Consider the following 19174-nt stretch of genomic DNA (forward strand, 5'->3'; position numbering starts at 1 on the left):
AAATACTTTACAGGGTAATCAGATTCATATAGCCCAGAGGAACCCCCTCTAGCCTTAGGTTCAAAGTTACAGCAAACAGAAGTAAAATCCTCTCAGCAAAAAAGGAACATTTACAAGTTGAGAAAACAAAAATAAGACTAACACGCCTTGCCTGGCTATTACTTACAATCTGAAACATGAGAGACTGATTCAGAAAGATTTGGAGAGCTTGGATTGACGTCTGGTCCCTCTTAGTCCCAAGAGCGAACAACCCCCAAAACAAAGAGCACAAACAAAAGACTTCCCCCCACCAAGATCTGAAAATATCTTGTCCTCTTATTGGTCCTCTGGTCAGGTGTCAGCCAGGTTTACTGAGCTTCTTAACCCTTTACAGGTAAAAGAGCCATTAACCCCTAACTATCTGTTTATGACAGTAACTTTAATTCTTGGTCCAGTACTAAAGCAAACAATAAGAGAGTCAATATGTAAGCACTTAAGAGTAAAACTTGATGAACAATAAGCAGTATGGATTCTTATTTACAGATCGTGCCAGTCACTCAGATAATTACCAGTTTATAGTAAAATTGAATGCAGTGATCTTAAGTTATTTAGATTTCAGTAAAGCATTTGATACAAGCAGGCATTTGAATGTAACTGAGAAATTGGAAATCCCTCTGATATTAATAGCAGTAAAAAAAAAAGGGGTGCTCTAAAGGACAAATCATCAAAACAAATCTGAAAGTGCCATTTTAAAAACAGTATTTCTTTGTATATTTGATTGAATTACATCATACTTGTTCAGTGCAACAAAGTAAAATGTTGAAAAGACTTAACATTTTAAAAATCTGAACACAGATACACTGTCTTGGTGTGGTAAAAGTAACTGAATGTTAGCAACAACTTTACCTTTCTACCTTCAATCTAAAGCAAGTTAGCCAATATCTAGGACTGACATTTGTAAAATTTGATTTCTCTACTCATCCGATAGTATTAATGATTGATTGCATTTGTTTCCTGTCACAGATTAAGTCAGTGCAGTTAGGATTTTTAAGTGACATCGAGTACCCAGTTCTCAATCAGTTCCATTGAGTGGAATAGCATCCTTCCCCACTGAATTGGTATATTTTGGTGAAGCATAAAGTTTTTGCCTAACTCAGTTTGGGCATATTTTGCAGGCTACAGGATCTAAAATGGCATCTGTGATGATACTTTGTTAAATTTATTAGTCCTATTTTAGTACATATTTTAGCTTATTTATTTGGCTCTCATAAACTCTAGATGCAGTAAATACAATTAAAAACAAATCTTACCAAACAAAATAAGTTCAATAGGTTATAAACCTCAAAACTATACTTGTTAATCTCCCTAACAACCAACATAATATCATGTCTTCTTTTGTAACCTTACCCTGTTCAGTAGCATCCTCTGTTCTGCCCAGGAAACAGCTGGGATTACAGGTAAGTTTTGTGTGGTATCTTGAAGGTTATGAAATCTAGATCTGGAGGAATCAATGCCTCCTGTTGCACAGGGAGAGGTAGTCTCTTCAGTAGTGAGGACCCAAATCATCTAGGACTTTACAGGTCAAAACTAGTACTTTAAGTGTTCCTCAGAAATCAAGTGAAACCTTGATTTTACTTGCTTTGTAGAATGCCTGGTCAGAAGTCAAGTGCCACATTACTTCTGATCTCAGAGTGCATTGGAAAAGAATGTGATGTTGGAATGTTTTAGGGTCTCACTTGTAAGAGCAAATCCCATGGAAGGAAGGAGGAGCAGTCCAGCTGGCCAATACCCAGGATTCCAGAAGCCCATCCCTGCACATGGGGAAAAACAGTGGACAGCTGACTTGCACCTACATTATAATAGTCGAGGCTGTATTGTAAGCCCTGAAGAGGTGTATTATCAGGGCTGCCCAAGAGGGGGGCAAGTGGGGCAATTTTTCCCTGGACCCCGCAGGGGCCTCCACAAGAGTTTTTTGGGCCCCTGTAGCAGGGTCCTTCACTCGCTCTGCGGGACCCAGAAAACTCTTGCAGGGCCCGGACCCCCGGAGCTTCTTCTGCTCCGGGTCTTTGGTGGTCAGGGATCCTTCCATCCCGGGACGGAAGGAACCCCCGCCTCCAAATTACTGCCGAAGACCCATATATTATGAGTATACCATATGCTCTTAATTGTATTGTGTTGGTTTGATTTCTGCAGCCTTAGTGACTTCTGCTCTTTGTATCCAAGGTAAGGTACTTTTCTCGCCTGGAGGGGACAATCTAGTTGGAATTCACCATGAGGCTAAATAGTTACGTCCAGTTCCTCCCTGCCAGCAGATGGTGACAGTGCTGCTAGAATTCTGGTGTCCTGTAATTCCCCATATAAGTAGAGCATGCCAGCTCACATTCCACAGCTGACTGGTTGAAATCAGTAAAAAACAAACCCTGTCTCTATTAAGACCTACTCATTCCACAGCAACACCATATCCAACTTTAATTCATATCATAGCAAACATTAGTGGGATGTCTGCATGGCTTGAGGGCAAATCCGGCAAACGAAGTTAGCAGGTAATTCTTGCAATATATCAACCCCTCTAGCGAGGCAAATTGCCAGAAAGAAAGGAAGGAAGAAAGAAAGAAAGAAAGAAAGAATGTCTTAAGTCTCAGAGTGACGTACGTAACTGTGAGCGCTATTACATCCTTTTATTCATGGATTCCCAAAGAATTATTTGCAGGCCAAGAGCAGCATGTTGAGCTCTATAATACACAGGGCTGCCCAGAGGATTCAGGGGGGCTGGGGTCTTTGGCGGCGGGAGGCCCCCGCTTTGGCGATAATTCGGCGGCGGGGGGTCCTTCCAGTCTGGGACCCACCGCCAAAGTGCCCAAAGACCCGCAGTGGGGGCCCCCGCCGCTGAATTACTGCCAAAGCGGGGGCCCCCACTGCGGGTCTTTGTGGCACTTTGGCGGTGGGTCCCAGACTGGAAGGACCCCCCGCCGCCGAATTATCGCCAAAGTGGGGGCCCCCACTGCGGGTCTTTGGGGCACTTTGGCGGTGGGTCCCAGACTGGAAGGACCCCCCGCCGCCGAATTATCGCCAAAGCGGGGGCCTCCCGCCGCCAAAGACCCCAGCCCCCCTGAATCCTCTGGGCAGCCCTGTGTATTATAGAGCTCAACATGCTGCTCTTGGCCTGCAAATAATTCTTTGGGAATCCATGAATAAAAGGATGTAATAGCGCTCACAGTTACGTACGTCACTCTGAGACTTAAGACATTCTTTCTTTCTTTCTTTCTTTCTTCCTTCCTTTCTTTCTGGCAATTTGCCTCGCTAGAGGGGTTGATATATTGCAAGAATTACCTGCTAACTTCGTTTGCCGGATTTGCCCTCAAGCCATGCAGACATCCCACTAATGTTTGCTATGATATGAATTAAAGTTGGATATGGTGTTGCTGTGGAATGAGTAGGTCTTAATAGAGACAGGGTTTGTTTTTTACTGATTTCAACCAGTCAGCTGTGGAATGTGAGCTGGCATGCTCTACTTATATGGGGAATTACAGGACACCAGAATTCTAGCAGCACTGTCACCATCTGCTGGCAGGGAGGAACTGGACGTAACTATTTAGCCTCATGGTGAATTCCAACTAGATTGTCCCCTCCAGGCGAGAAAAGTACCTTACCTTGGATACAAAGAGCAGAAGTCACTAAGGCTGCAGAAATCAAACCAACACAATACAATTAAGAGCATATGGTATACTCATAATTTCAGAAGAGCCACAAAAATAAAACTCAGACAACTGATAAATCTATTTGCCATCTTTATGACCTGAAAGGCAATGTATTATAATGTGGTTTGGGGGGCCAATAAAGGTATCACATTGTTTTCTGCATACATAAAGCAGCAAATTCCAATCATATTGCACTCCAGGGAGGTATGATGGCTGTATAAATTATTTTCCTGTTCATCATATTTTCTGAACTGTGCATTTGCAGTTTAGAAAGGTATTAGAGCTCACAAAGGACAACCTTCTTTTGCACTGAGAAACTGAGGTATTAACCTTTCTCGTACGAGTTATGAAGCCGGAGAAACAGAAAGACTAGGGAGACTAGAAATATTAAATATTTTATATTGAACAATTAAATTAAATCTTCCTTCTCTTGTTGAGTTGGAAGAACTATGTTTTTAAAAAGTTTATAAAATATTAACTGTCATGAATTCTGAATTATTTTTATTGTATATCAGGCACAATAAACTTCCTGTAAATACTTCCAACCTAGAGCAAATGGAAAATGAAGTATTTTCCTACTCTTGTTATTTTGCCTATGTAACAAATTGTGGTTGCTTAGTCACTACCAGGACTGTTTTTGAGGATTGGTACTGCAATTAGAAGTACTTAGTAGGCTTTTTGTTAAATTTAAGGTATATCAGTGTTTGTTACGTGTATTATTCAGCTTTCAATTTAAATGATTTGAAGCTGCCTTTCTCTTACCACAAGTGAGCATAGTGCCTACTTTTCCAACTAAGCTGGCACAGTTTGCCTCTGAATCCATTAATATTAAATCTGTTCAACACCCTCTGTTTGTTTGTGATTTTTTGGGGAAAATGCAAAGGTGGCTGGCCCCTCACATTAACTAGTCAGAATGTTTCATATGCTTATGGATGATTAGGTCAAGGATTGTGTACTATAGTTAGACTCGTGTGGCAACAACAAGGAGGCTGGGTCATTAATCTGATAGGCAACCCACATATTGACCCAGACATTAAAAGTGTCATAAGGGCAGGTGAAGGCCTCTTGCCTTCTTGCATTTGCACTATCTTGCCCACATGCTGAATGTTTGGGTTTTCTGTGTAGTGTAGTGTAATGAATGATTGTGTCCTTGTATATTATTGCCTGTATTTCTGTCATGATGTCACGGTTGCCATACTGTGCCTGTACATGCTTGTTACTGCATTTGTGATTCATGACTTTCTCACAACTTTAGGGTTCATATATATGATTTCTGTACTACTTGTCCTTTGTAACAGATAATCCTAGTTAGCAAAAGGGGGTAGTCAGGTAAATAAACTGATTGGTTGATTTGCTGTCTCACACAGATACTAGAACAGAATATCAGCAGTTTTAGGATCAAATGTCTGCAACAGGTGTGGGGGGTACCTCTCAATAGTTCAGTTTTGGGTGTGAATGGACTGTGAAGAGGAGATTTGTCCCAGTATTACCCATGAGAGGTCCAAGCTCCTACTATGTGGTTATTTAAACTCATAAATGGAACCTCAACCCTTCAGTGGGAATGGCAATGCCCTATGGAGAGACTGCTGTACCCCATCAGTTTTATTTGGAGAATATGAGTCCTTGCCAAGCTAATTTTAATCTGCCTGTTATTATTTAGTTATTTGTTGTTTATTACATAATGTATCTTTGACTCTAATCATGGCAAATACCTACTGAACAGATAGGAGTAGGATAGCAAGCAAATTTTTCCTTAATTTTGCATGTCTTATAAAGTCAATAGTACTCCTGATTATCTATTATTATTTGTATTACTAGGCATGGACCAGGACCCCATTGTTACTCCTGGGAGAATTCTGTGCCAAAAATTTAAAAATTCTGTGCATGATACTTTAAAATTCTACATATTTTATTAGTCAAAATAACACATATAATGATGCCATTTTCAATTATTTTGATAATTTATTTAAAAATACTTGTTAGGAAATATGTCTGTAACACTACAGACAACAAAAAAGATTCAGGAAATGTTTTTCGACAAATAGATTCCTTAGTAGGCATATTAATACAGAACTTTGAGTAATAATTCATTTAAACTACAATACAGAAATGTATTTCCTGCCCCCCTTAGAAACAGTCCAAAGGCTTGGGAGAGTCGGGGTAAAGGAGGAGCTGAGGGAGAAGGAAGTAATTGTTGGGAAGCAGCCTGGGAGTGAACCTGGAAGGTTGTTGGGTGTAGATGGGAGAAGTATGGAACAGGGTTTTTTTGGGGGGGTGGGTAGAGATTGTTAGGAAGTTGGGAAGCGTCCCCCATACAGACCCTGGCTGACCCTTAGCCTCTCTCATTCAGTCAGGCACATCTACCCCATCCCAACGTGTCCCTGCACCCCCTCCTGGTGTCCCTATTTGTCCCTGCACCCCGACTCAGCCACCCTTCCTTTCCCCATCCCCATGTGGCCCTGCAGCCCTCTGCCCCCCTGTTTCCATGTGGCCCTGCACCCTTAGTCAGCCACTCCCTCCCCCATCCTCAAGTGGCCCTGTGGCCTCCGCCCCATTCCCATGTGTCTCTGCACCCCCCACTCAGCCACCCCCTACTCCCATCCCCATGTGGCCCTGTACTATCACTGTCACCCACTCCCCCTGTCTTTGCACCCCCACTTCCATTCCACCTCTGCCCCAATCTATCCTCCCTATTAGCCCATCTGAATTTGGGGGTGCCTGTGACCTCCCCCCCAGCAGCCTCATGTACCCCACACTCCTTGTCTCCCCCTATCCTGTTGCTCCCCACCTGGCCCCACGGGGAGGATTATGTGAGGAACACAGCCTCTTCTCTGCCCTATCTGCAGGGCTTCTCCCACCAAGGAGTAGCTGTCTTTTGTTCTGGCAACACAGCAGCCCCTAATGGGCGAAAGGCATGACTGCAGCCCCTCTCCAGCAGAACATATTTTCTGCAGAGAAAAAAATATTCTTGAGTGGGACATGAATTCTGCATGTGCACAGTGGCACAGAATTTTCCTGGGAGTACGCTGTGCTAGGTGCTGTACAAACACACAACAAAAGATGGTCCCTGCCCCAAAAAATTCACAGCTTAAATACAGAGGAATTAGAAGTGCATCCGACGAAGTGGGTATTCACCCACGAAAGCTCATGCTCCAAAACGTCTGTTAGTCTATAAGGTGCCACAGGACTCTTTGCTCCTGTTATAGAATTCTGCATGTGCACAGTGGCACAGAATTTTCCTGGGAGTACGCTGTGCTAGGTGCTGTACAAACACACAACAAAAGATGGTCCCTGCCCCAAAAAATTCACAGCTTAAATACAGAGGAATTAGAAGTGCATCCGACGAAGTGGGTATTCACCCACGAAAGCTCATGCTCCAAAACGTCTGTTAGTCTATAAGGTGCCACAGGACTCTTTGCTGCTTTTATAGATCCAGACTAACACAGCTACCCCTCTGATACTAGAGGTACTTAGTATCCCTTTTTTCCCTTTCTGCAGCATCACGAATAATATAAGCCTGTATTCTGTCTAGTCTTCAGTATGCGATATCAAATGAGTGAAGTTGGCTAACTTATTAAATTATGTGACCAACAGAACACAGTCTAACTTCCAAGTTCTCCTGAAGTTATTTTAAGGCCTATATTGACATAAACAGCATCAAGGAAAAGTCTTACTCATAGTTTGATTGCCAAAAGGGAGAAAACAATGTGCCTCTTTTTTCACTGCTTTCTTCTAATTATATGATCTCCAGTAATAACTACAGAAACTATCCTAACACATAAGTATATGTAATTTTGTGATATGTTCTTTTATGTACCTGCATTTTACTTTTTAGAGGTAGTCTTGTCATTACAATATCAATTCACAGGAGAGGTTAGGTTTTCAGTGGATCAATTATACCAGGATTGTCATTTTCCCCTATAATTATTTTCTTTTTAACCCATCTTCCGGATTGTTTCTACCTAATGGGGCACAGAAAAAATTTCCTGATTTCTTACACAGCCCAGAGTGCAATACAGAAACATTTTCCACAGAAGAGGGTAAGATATGGTCCTCTCCAGAGCCCATGATTGTGGGACCTCTTTGGGCAGTAGTGGTTCCTACTAGAATGTTTCAAATCTAGGGCATTGCAGCATAGAGAATAGAAATCCACAATTAATACAGAATGTTTCAGTAATACTAAGCTTGTGATATAAATGAGCTAAAGTTAGGAAGTTCCAAGTTTATAGAACATTAACCTTGGCTCTTCTTGTTTTTTGCTAGCTTGTTTAACAGTATTAGGGCTAAATTTTGCTGTTAATTAAATGCATGCAACTTGCATTGAAGTTAATTGGACAGGTCCCAAAAATGACTCTTGTTGATTTCAATGGGAGAAGTACATACATAGCTGTTGTTTAAGTATTTTTGTTTTGTTTGTTTGTTTTTTGTTTTGAATGTAATTTATTTATTTAGTAATGCATAATAAGATGATATGGTGAGTCAGTAAGGGTTTATTTTGCGAGTAAAGATGTGGCATCAAGATCTTAGAAATATATCCTTTCCTAATCTAAGAATGAATAAAATGATTCTTGCAGGTGATACGAAGAAGTAGTGATGAGGAAAAGTTGCTGTGCTTGGTACGTCAGCGTGCGGGACATCACTGCCAAACTGCCGTCATAGTGATTCTGATTTTGGCCTGGGAAGGGATTCCTCATCTTCTGGCTGATACATTATATAAAGAACTGACACAGAGTCTCAGAAAATATGGCTGTCCCACAAGCCGTAGATGTGCATTAAATGAAGAGTAAGTGACGTTCATAGCACCTGTTTATTTTCTCCTTTTTTTGTAGGTTGGTCTGCATAAAAGGAAACATATTTAATTTAAAAATCAAAATATATAAGCTTATTTAAAACACAAACCACTGGGTGTCATTTTATTGTGATGTTCAATTCCTGTTATTCACTAAGGACCAGACTGTGCACCAGATATGCATGTGCTAAGAGAGTACACGGACTGCTCCCTCTATTTACATCCAAGGCCTCTCATCACCCAAAGAGATGGGAAGGAGGAGAAATGTGACTGCCACCCTGTATCAGTTTTGGCTGGACTATGAGTGGAAAGCACACTGCACCTCCCTGAGGAACAGCACAGTGTGTAAACATACTCTGTATGGTGGGAGTCCCAGAGGAATTGCATCTCCTGGTGGTAGAGTTGCTCCAGGACTTCCCCCTCAGGCAATATGGCTCTACCCCATTATCAGTGCATGTCATATCAGGTACAATCTATCCCATAATGTCTCTAAATGGGGTGGTTTTTAAATTATATGTAAAAATTTTTCAAGCTCTCTTGTAAATGGAAAATTGTAAGTGTCTTACGCGTTTTAGCTAGCTGTACCCACATTTTGTATTGATTTTGATTTCCCCTGATTGGATGGTTTTGTGGGTTTGTTTTTGAAGATTGCCATTATCTTATATGTTGCAACATGGGGCTTCTGAAGTAAATGCAGACACCAAGATACTGGGGGGATGATGGAGGTCTCTTACTGTTTTTTTTTTTCAAGACAGAAATAGAGCATACTTCAGTAGTTTTGTCCTATTCCACACTCACCTTGCTCAACTGTCTCCACAGTTCTCCTAGGTACCCAGCTATGAAAGAACTGTCTGCTTTTACAGGCATCCATGGCTCAGCCATCCTCAGAGCAATGTTACCAGCTTGGCTTCTTCGAGTCAGTTCTCATCTTCCCAACAGCCTGGCTGTCTCTCTCTTTCGCCACATGAGTTTTCTATACAGATGTCCAGACTTTAAAAAAGACAAAAACAAAACCTTTCCCTGCATGCTCTAAGGTTCTGCATTAGTTGGACCCCTGCTACATTCCTATTGATGCTGTGCTGCTCAGAATAGAGTAGGTTCTGATCAAACTTCTTGAGCTTTGTAGGTGAGAGAGCCTGGGAACTCAAGCCTGGGATGTTCCTTTCCACATCAGAAATGAAACTATTTCATCCCATTGGTTGGTAAATGGACTGGAAAGTTTATAGCAGCCCAATGAGACCCTAAGAGCAGCTCTGCCTCAGTGCAGATTCTTGGAGGCCCTGTCTGTAATCAGAATCCTTTTACAACTCTTCAGTGACTTAAATCTAATTTATTTTTAATGGTTTCTCCACGTTAGCATGCTTTCATTTCAAAATGTGGATGACTTTCGATATACTTGTTCCATACACAGTCAGAGCTGTGGACAGTATTTATTGGGCTGCAGGACAGCTATAATTAAGAGTGGTACTTACTTGCATTTTTTTTTAATTAGTCAAAGCTGGAGAAGTCAAAATTACAGTAGGGTGGGTATAACAAGGAGATATATATTTTCATGTTAGATAAAAGTTTTGAGGCTTGAGTTACTTGTGAGTGACTCTTGAAAAACAATAAGCCAATCATCATTTCATAAATAGATAATTATTAACAGAAACAACTGATTAAAGGTTTCAGATATATTTATAAATCATTCAGTTATTTCATTATGGATTATAAAAGTCATGTAAGTAATTATGTATCTAAAGAAGGTTTCTGTTTTGTCGACTGATTGTCATGCAATTACCTGTCTTGTAGCCGCACTTGTGCATGTCAAGGACTTGATCCTGAAACTTGTGGAGCCTCATTCTCATTTGGCTGTTCATGGAGTATGTATTTCAATGGCTGTAAATTTGCCAGAAGCAAAAACCCCAGGAAATTTAGACTTCTCACAGATGACCCTAAACAAGTAAGTTCTTTCTCTGAAAAGAATTTGATAGGAATGTTTAGAGAACTAGTGGTAGAGTCTACAGATGTCCACTTTCTCACTCACATATGCATACATTCACCTTTGCCTGCACCCCTTCCACCATAGAACTTATACGTTTACCTTTCTCACCACTTGATGAAAATTCAGTGTATCTTGCTATGCAATGTAATGCCCTAAAAATTATTTTCATATGGCTATTATGTGTCTCTTGATTTGTTCCTGGGTGCAGGTTTAGCAACACTGTGTAATTTTATTTGTGTTCATGTGAAATGTACTATGTGAACATCTAGTAGAACAAAAAAATATTTTTACAAGCAGTAATACCAGAGTAACATCTTTAGAAAGGCTGTTACAGACTTCACTCCTAGATGCCTGTACATTGTGTCCATTCAGGGCTCACCCAAATAAAAAAGGGTAAAGCTCTGTTGGACACCCAAAGATTGCATTCCTGTAGTACAGTCTCCCTATCTTGTGTTAGAATAAATTATTGGCTTCCCTGGGTTCTGCCTCTTTAACACTGCCGTCAGCCCAGCTGATGGACTGGTTCGCCTATCTACCACGTATAATGGACTGGTTTTCTTTTGGGTATCATGCCTCCATGAGACCTTGAGATAATACATGCCCTTAAACATGGTACAGTCAAATAATTGTTTAATTATTGCATGTGAACATGATTGATGAGGGACAGCTTGTATAGTACAGGAAATATAAAAACTGATTGTATAGAAAGTAAACTACTAAAAAATGTCTGGTGGATTTGTTTATGGTGTTGGGAAGCTTTTTACAACGAAAGGTGAAGACCATTAAACTTATGCTCTTAAAAATGACAGCTGACTCCGGTCTTACGCAGTGACTGCTTGCTCACCCAGCATGAGGTAATGTGAAAATAACCTCAAGGTTCCTTTTGTTCTGATCTTAGCTGTCTCTATCCTCACTTCTCTCTGGAGGTCTGAGGGAAAGGATTGTTTGCACCTTGACCAGATATCCTGATATGCTTCAAAATACATATTGTTTAAACACATCATATGCAAGTTGCCATTATTCTTAGGTAATTGGATTCAATATATACTTGTATATTATTTCATCAGTGAACCACTTCTACTACTCTGTCCCACCCACTGCTGCCACAGAACCCAAACATCCAACTTGTTCAGGTTCAGACAATAAGGGTGTTTTCATGCTTTTTTGTGCAGTTTTGACATTCATTCCTTCTCAAAAGTCAGCCTTGAAAAACCCAAATCTTCTGTATACCACTGAAGCTAAATATTTCCTATAAGTCCTGCATTTTTCACCTCTCCACTCGCAGATAATGAGTTCCAATTCCAATTTAAAAAAAATACAGGAAAAAATTCAGGGAAAAGTCATCACAAAACCTTTATTCCCTTCTTTTGGGTTTGTCACTAATTCTAACAAGTAGGTATTTCTTCATCTTAGCTAAATGTTGGATATTGATCATTTTGCAGATGACATAAAACTAGGAGGTATAGCAAATAAAGAAGAAGATAGATTCAATGTACAGAGAGATTTGGATCGTTTGATCATTTGAGGCACTGGACGGAGTCAGATGAGGTTTAATGTAAAGAAGTGTATGATAATACATTTAGGTAAGAATAGCATATAGTATAGATTTAAACTAAAGATGTGTTACCTAGAATACAGTCGAGAAGAAACATGGATTAGCTCTAGATAATAAATTGATTATTGTATGAATTCACAGTGTGATGCCATTATGTAAATCTAATTCAAGACTGAAATGCGTGTGTGCATGTAGCTACACATGCACTCTCCGAAGGAAAAGTCTCATGCAGAACATAAGTTATAATGCTTTGCTGCTTTGTAATGTGTTTGTAAGGCTGCAATTGGAATTGCAAGTGCAAAAGTCTGGTCTTCACATTTAAAAAAATAATCAGGAGCACATCACCCTATTCCATCTGCCTTCTTCGATTTCCCCAGCCACTTGCTGATTTTCTTGGGATGGCCATTCTTCAGGAAAAACACACACATTTTGGGGCAAGTAATAGAGCTTAAATACTACCCCCTCATGGAAAGGCATCTAGTTTATCCAATTTTCATAGCTCTGTTTCTGTGAGGAAAAGAGTCCTGTCCCTCTAACTTCCTCAGTCCATGCCCTAATTGAGACCCCTGCATACCTTCCTAGGCAGTCATTATCCGATAAAACAATCAAGAGCTGTGGTGCAGTGGGAGGAGCTATCTCCCGAACAGGAGTTAAAGATGATGTACTAAATTGGTGGGATGACTGCAGATATAAAGCAGCAGTAATGAGTAGGATTTTTCAGGTGGAGCAGATCTTTTACCAGTTTAAATCAAAACGAGTTTCCACAAGCAAAAACATATTAAAAAGGTTCCCCGAGATGGGGTTCTCCCAGTACTCAGCACATGGGTGTGCTAGCATTCCCACAGGCATTAACTCACTTCTGTCTCTGGAATGTCTGCTTTATTGCTCTTCCTAGACTACCTGTGCAAGTGAAGGGGAATATGAAACTGAAGTTAACCCCTTATGTACTGGTTATGAAGTAGTGCCCCCTATTCACTAGCAAACATGAATTGTATACTACTCTGTTATTTGTTTGACTATTTTAATTTACAGTGTTTTTACCAGTTTTAACACTCTGCCATGTCAAACAGCAGGTTTATTTTAACCACAGGAACCACAGAAGTAAAATAAATAAAATATAAAATTGAAGCCATGTTCATTTTGAATTTCCTGACTTTGATGGTTTGTGTCCGTACCTCTCCAAACTGGGCTAAATGTTCCAAGTAAATTATAACTTTGTAAATATTTTTGTCTGTAGGAAGAACATCTTGAAAATAATTTGCAAACTTTAGCTACTGATGTGGCTCCACTTTATAAGAAACTTGCTCCGGATGCTTTTCAGAATCAGGTAGGTCTGTGAGATTCAGGCAGTGGTGATAAGTGACCTTAATTTTGTAATGCTGTGTCCTGGAGAAGATGTCTTCCTGATCCCAACTGCTGTTCAGATTATGCCTTGAAGATTTAATAACCCTGGTACATTATTTTGTAACTAGAAAGTTTTTATTATTTATAGGAGTCTAATAATTCTTTAAATCTGGCTCAGCTGTTTGTCTCAGTAATGTCTTATACTGAATGTCACATGTTAATTACAAGTTGCACAACAAAGTATTTACTTTCTGATAAAGCAGTTTACCTGATTACCTTTATTTAGTTAAAAATCAATACTAGTGTGTCCCACGGAGTCTGAAGTTTCTCAGTGCCATCTCCAAATAAACCTAGTTTATTTTATTTTTAGGTGGAAAATGAGCACATGGGCCCAGACTGTCGGCTTGGATCCAAGGATGGTAGGCCTTTCTCTGGTGTTACAGCATGTATAGATTTCTGTGCCCACGCCCATAAGGACACACACAACATGCACAATGGAAGCACTGTGGTATGTACATTTCATTTTCTCATTTGTGCTGTTTTCTGTTGTGATTTTTAAATGCTGCTTCATTTAGTGATACATTTGCATGAAGCATTTAAGGTGCTAAAATATTACGAGTGTATCTTCGTATAAATATCCACAGGAGTTGGGTGTGTTTATTCTTAGCCTGCAGAAGTCTTATTATTATTCACTTTATTATTCTGCAGAATAAGAAAAGCAAGGTGCAATCTAGGATAAAATACCTACAGCTATCTCAGATATACAAGTCCTGCATGCTCAGTCTACCTTAGGACAGATAACATATTCAAAGTAAAGGTTTGATGTCCAAAGTAAAATAAAAGAAACATGCCCTGCAGCCAAGAATTGCATAATGCTCCTGCAGAAGAAGATCTTATGTAAATGAGCTCATTATCTGTCACATTTTATCACTCTCGGTTTTCACATTCACCAACCTCTCCTTCCTTATCACCATGGTGCCCGACAGGCTCTAGGCTGGTGTAGCTATTGGTAGGAAAATAGACCAGGTAACATCATGAAGCATGTGCTGGAGTTATTTAAAAAAGTCTTTGTGGTATTAATTAAGGGGAATAGTCTCCCATAGTCCTAGTGTGGAAGGAATGCCTCTAGTTGTCATTCCGTGGTATGTGGTTGATACCATAGATGTTCATTGTATGATTAGTGGAAAAAAGTGAGAGAAGGAGCACCATTTCTATTAAATAACCTTTTAGAAAATGAGGCCTGAAGACAGGTAAGCTCAGAACAAAATAAATCCAAGAATGCTTTTGTAAATATATTGTTTTCAGCAGTGTGAGCTTTAATTACAAGCACTTCCTGCATAGTCGGGATGCTTTTGTGAATGTCATTGGAAATCACATTCAAGCATAATCTCTGTATTTAAAAGTATATGTAAAATCTCTGCCTTAATTAGGGCTAGTGTCTTCTTCAAAAATTGGAAAATTAAAATTTAATGTTATATTCCTGTAGTTTAAGAAATATAGCCCAATCCTGCACATTACTTGAGCATGTGCCCAACATTAAGCGTGTGAGTGGTCCCAGTCACTTAACTGGAACTACTCACATGCTTACTGTTAATCATGTGCTTTGTTGGATAGGGATCTCTGGCTTTAAGGCTGTAAGAGTCTTTAACGGTTATCCATGAACAGCAAACCTGAATTGACTTGTTGTGTTTTGCTAATAGTGAATGTCTTCAGATAAGATTATGAAATAGCTTATTCACAAAATATACCTTACAGAAAAGTATAAAACTAATTAAAGTATATACAGTGTAACTGTATTGAACTAGAACTTCCTCAATGTGGAAATTCAGAGGGAAGATTTAAGAATTCAGAATTTGAAAATGTGTCTTGCCTTTGGCGATTAAACTACTTGCCTTTGGAGATTAAACTGCTTTGACATATGTATGCTAATATAACGTGGTTCTATCTAAAATAAGATTGTTTTGATACATGCAATATTATTTCATATTAAAAGACATAATTACATGGAACTTAAGTCTACTACCACCTATTTAGGAATAGATCCTGAAAAGAGAAATGATGATGATGTTGGAAAATACAGTATATCAGAGTAGGAATGTCTTAGATGATCTTAAATTAATATGGGTTCCTTTTAAAGAACATATTGGGATCAACTGAATATACATTTATTTATCTAGAGTCATTGGTGTTATTTCAGCACCAGGAAACGTTCATTAGGGACGCTTCTGTATTTCTTTCAATATTGTCATATGCAGTATGTTTTGTGAATTTTTCCAAATCAAATTAGTTGTGTAATCATATTCTTTATTAATATCTTTAGCTAGAGCAATTTAAATCTAGTTTATTTTATGGGAATTGATTCTGTGGAGATCACATTTGAGCAAAAAAATGAAGGTATTAAAACTATATTTATGTGGAAAAGCTAACCAGTGGGCAGCTGTGAATATTTCCTGTTTGCTCTGTAGTGGTATAAAAATACTTAGAAATTCTACAAGGGTATGTACTAACCTGTGTATTTGGAAATACTGGATGTACTTTATCTTTATGAAAGCACCTTTTTTACCCAATAAATATAGCATCATTTTCACTCCATCAGACTCTTTTGTTATCTTTTTAACAATCTTCTTAGGATGATTCAGGTACCAGGTAGAGTGTTCCCTGGTGAGGTAGAAGCCATGATTATAGTTGAATGGCACAAGGACAGTTGTATAAGAATTAAAAGTGTCAATCTGAATTTTTCTTCAGTATTTGTGTTGCTTCAAAGGATTAGCTGAAATGGGTCAACTTCATGCCTGTGTAAATCCATTGAAATCAGTGGATTTACACAAGGGATTCATTTGGCCCAGTGGATTTTACAAAGAGTAAAAGTAAAAGTAACTAATGAAAGCATGGCTAGTGCAGTAATAGCTATTATACTGGTGGTTCATGTCCTATTGGACAGTGCCTCTAACAATGGGTGAAGGGTGGGATGAGTGGGGAGACAAACTACAATTATACGTGACTACTCATACCATTCAGTCTGTGGCACTGGCTGGGGAAAAAGTCAAGGGAGGAAAGTGACTCTGTGGTCCAAGGGCTGCTGCCTGTTTCCTTTTGGCCTTTCTGAATAGGAAGGAGAGATTGGTAGGGTAGCAATAGATACCTTCACAGAGAGGGTCAGTGGCTGTGAGGAAACTGCCATACTTCAGACCCTACTGCAGAAGCATTCCCTAGCTTTGAATGAAGTTAGTGAGAAAAGAAGAGATGATGTCACCTTTCAAATTGCCCATTCAGCTTCTCTTCACACTGTCTTCACTGCTTGGCAAGAGTGCCTTTTTTCACTCTCACAACAGCACACGGGTACCTACAGATTTCTTCTTTACTAGCACAAATAATATCCCATAACTCTGGTTCATGAACAATAAGCAGCATGGAGGTTCATGAAGAATAAATCATGCCATTTGAGTCTGATCACTTTTTGTGATCTATGTAGAATACTAATATGATACCTGAAGCTCATATAATGGGTGAGACGTTTTGGGACCTCTTGAAGTATTAGAAACCATGTGTTTAATTTTTTTGTAATAAACATATTAATTCAAATAAACATAAGCAACACTACTTTTTAAAAAGCCTGAAAAATGGCTGATGGGCAAAGAATAAATACAAATGGCATTGCAATCAGTTTGGATTTCACAAGTGTTAACATAGGAGTTTTATTTTATTTTAGTAGTTTTGTCAATGATCTGAAAGAGGAAGCAAAAAAAATAAATTAAACTAAGATGTAACTTCTGGCTTTGAATCCTCTGCAAACCCTGAAAGAATATAAAGTACAAATCTAGGGCCTGATTCTCCTCTCTGTTAGACACATGCACACAGTGTAAACCATAAGTCAGTGATTTGAAGTTAACAAAATTATACTTTTTTGAATCTGGTGCAAGAAGAGAATCACACCCCAAATATCAAACTAGAAAGATAGAAAAATGACAGAGATTCATAAAATGAGGTTCAGGTTAGGAAAAATGCAGTAAACTTTTCTTTTTTGGAATAATATTGTGAATCAAAGCTACTGCAAGTAAGGGAGATGCCAGACATGTAAATGTATAGTATCACAGGTTAAGAAGGCAATAATTCCTCTTTATATAGCATCAGTGTTACTTAATTTGGAGTACCACGCATGTTTTTCACTGTTCTACCAGTATTTCAAATGAGATTGACAAACCAGAGAAGATGCAGAGAACAGAAACAAAGATGGTTAAGGGAAAGGAGGAATTGTCCTATGAAGATAAGGAGAATTGTAAGTGTTGTAGAGATAGATTATAAAGGAATGATATATTATGTCACTGTTAAGGACAACAGAATTGTCCAGGTTTGCTTTAAGTGGAGAATAATAATTAACATTCAGAAAATTTAAGCAGGACATTGGGAAAAATATTGAATAATTTGAATAAAGGGAAGTGCTGGAATACCCATCACTGGAATTATTAAAACTTGGCCGAGGCAACTTGTACTTAGATGTTCTGTAGGTAACACTCCTGCATTAGCAGAAGGAGGAACTAGATAATCTAATAGGATTTTTCCATCCCTAGGATTCTAGAATGAGATAAGAAGAGAGAAGATCAGAATAAGAGATGGTTTAAATTGATTAGGACACTGCAAATTTACCACCAGGCTGCATGCTTAAGATCAGAAGATCTAGCTCCACCTAAAGTCACACTACCTTCATGAACTCATCTTGACTTCTGATGTGGTTGTTGGGGGAAAAAAACAAAAAATGCTACCGTTATAGGAGGCTGATACTGAGGGCTTTTGAAAGGCTAGCCATTGCATAGTACTGGCCAAATACCACCTAGGATTGCAGAGGAAGTCAGAGAAGCCTGTGTTATTTATGGCTTTACAGGAAACTCTTTTTATCACATCTTAGTGGAATCACTATTAGCATACTGTCAAGTGCCAGAGGAGTCGTATCAACCAAGTCATTTCAGAAAGCAAGAGTGAGATCAGGTGAGACTGGATTTATTTAACTGGTAAAGTTTTTTTAATACTAGTTCCTTAAGTCAGAGACAAAGACTAATTGAAGTAGCAGAACCTATGATATGGAACAACTGCAGTTTTGGAACATAATGCAGCTATGCCCAGGTACCCTGCAAAGCATGTACATGCCTATAGTGTAGCTACCAAAGGTGCTAAGAAATGTGTTTTGCTACCACACCCCCTACAGCACCAAGTAAAACTAACAGATTTATACAAAATGAAAAACAATTAAAGCCCCGAGGATAAGCACTATCAAAATATTTAAACTAGCATTGCTTTACTGGGCATGTATACAGTGGAGCCAGAAATATACTGCATCCAGCGTAGACAAAAAAACCAAACGCTTGTTGACCTTTGTTTCTAAGGAAATATTGCTTGTGTTGTGTGGTACTTGTGGCAGTTATAGATGTTCATTAATGTCTTAGTGGGCACAGGCAATAAGAACATAAGAATGGCTGTACCGGGTCAGACCAAAGGTCCATCTAGTCCAGTATCCTATCTACCAACAGTGGCCAAAGCCAGGTGCCCCAGAGGGAGTGAACCGAACAGGCAATGATCAAGTGATCTCTCTCCTGCCATCCATCTCCATCCTCTGACAAACAGAGGCTAGGGACACCATTCTTTACCCATCCTGGCTAATAGCCATTTATGGACTTCATCATCATGAATTTATCCAGTTCTCTTTTAAACACTGTTATAGTCCTAGCCTTCACAACCTCCTCAGGTAAGGAGTTCCACAAGTTGACTGTGCGCTGCGTGAAGAACAACTTTCTTTTATTTGTTTTAAACCTGCTGCCTATTAATTTCATTTG

The 19174-nt window shown here is 39.3% G+C and overlaps 1 protein-coding gene across 5 annotated transcripts in view; it reads left to right on the forward strand.

Annotated features, from left to right (window-relative positions):
- Positions 1-19174, forward strand: part of TET1 (tet methylcytosine dioxygenase 1) — a 146133-nt gene that overhangs the window by 78462 nt on the left and 48497 nt on the right. For all 5 annotated transcript variants that reach the window (XM_032795239.2, XM_032795240.2, XM_032795241.2 and 2 more), the window contains 4 exons: positions 8252-8460; positions 10258-10408; positions 13243-13332; positions 13720-13857. In XM_032795239.2, the coding sequence (XP_032651130.1) occupies positions 8252-8460; positions 10258-10408; positions 13243-13332; positions 13720-13857 (588 nt within the window). The remainder of the gene's footprint in view (positions 1-8251; positions 8461-10257; positions 10409-13242; positions 13333-13719; positions 13858-19174) is intronic.

This window comes from Chelonoidis abingdonii, chromosome 15 (assembly GCF_003597395.2).
Source record: "Chelonoidis abingdonii isolate Lonesome George chromosome 15, CheloAbing_2.0, whole genome shotgun sequence".
In the NCBI taxonomy this organism is placed as follows: Eukaryota; Metazoa; Chordata; order Testudines; family Testudinidae; genus Chelonoidis; species Chelonoidis abingdonii.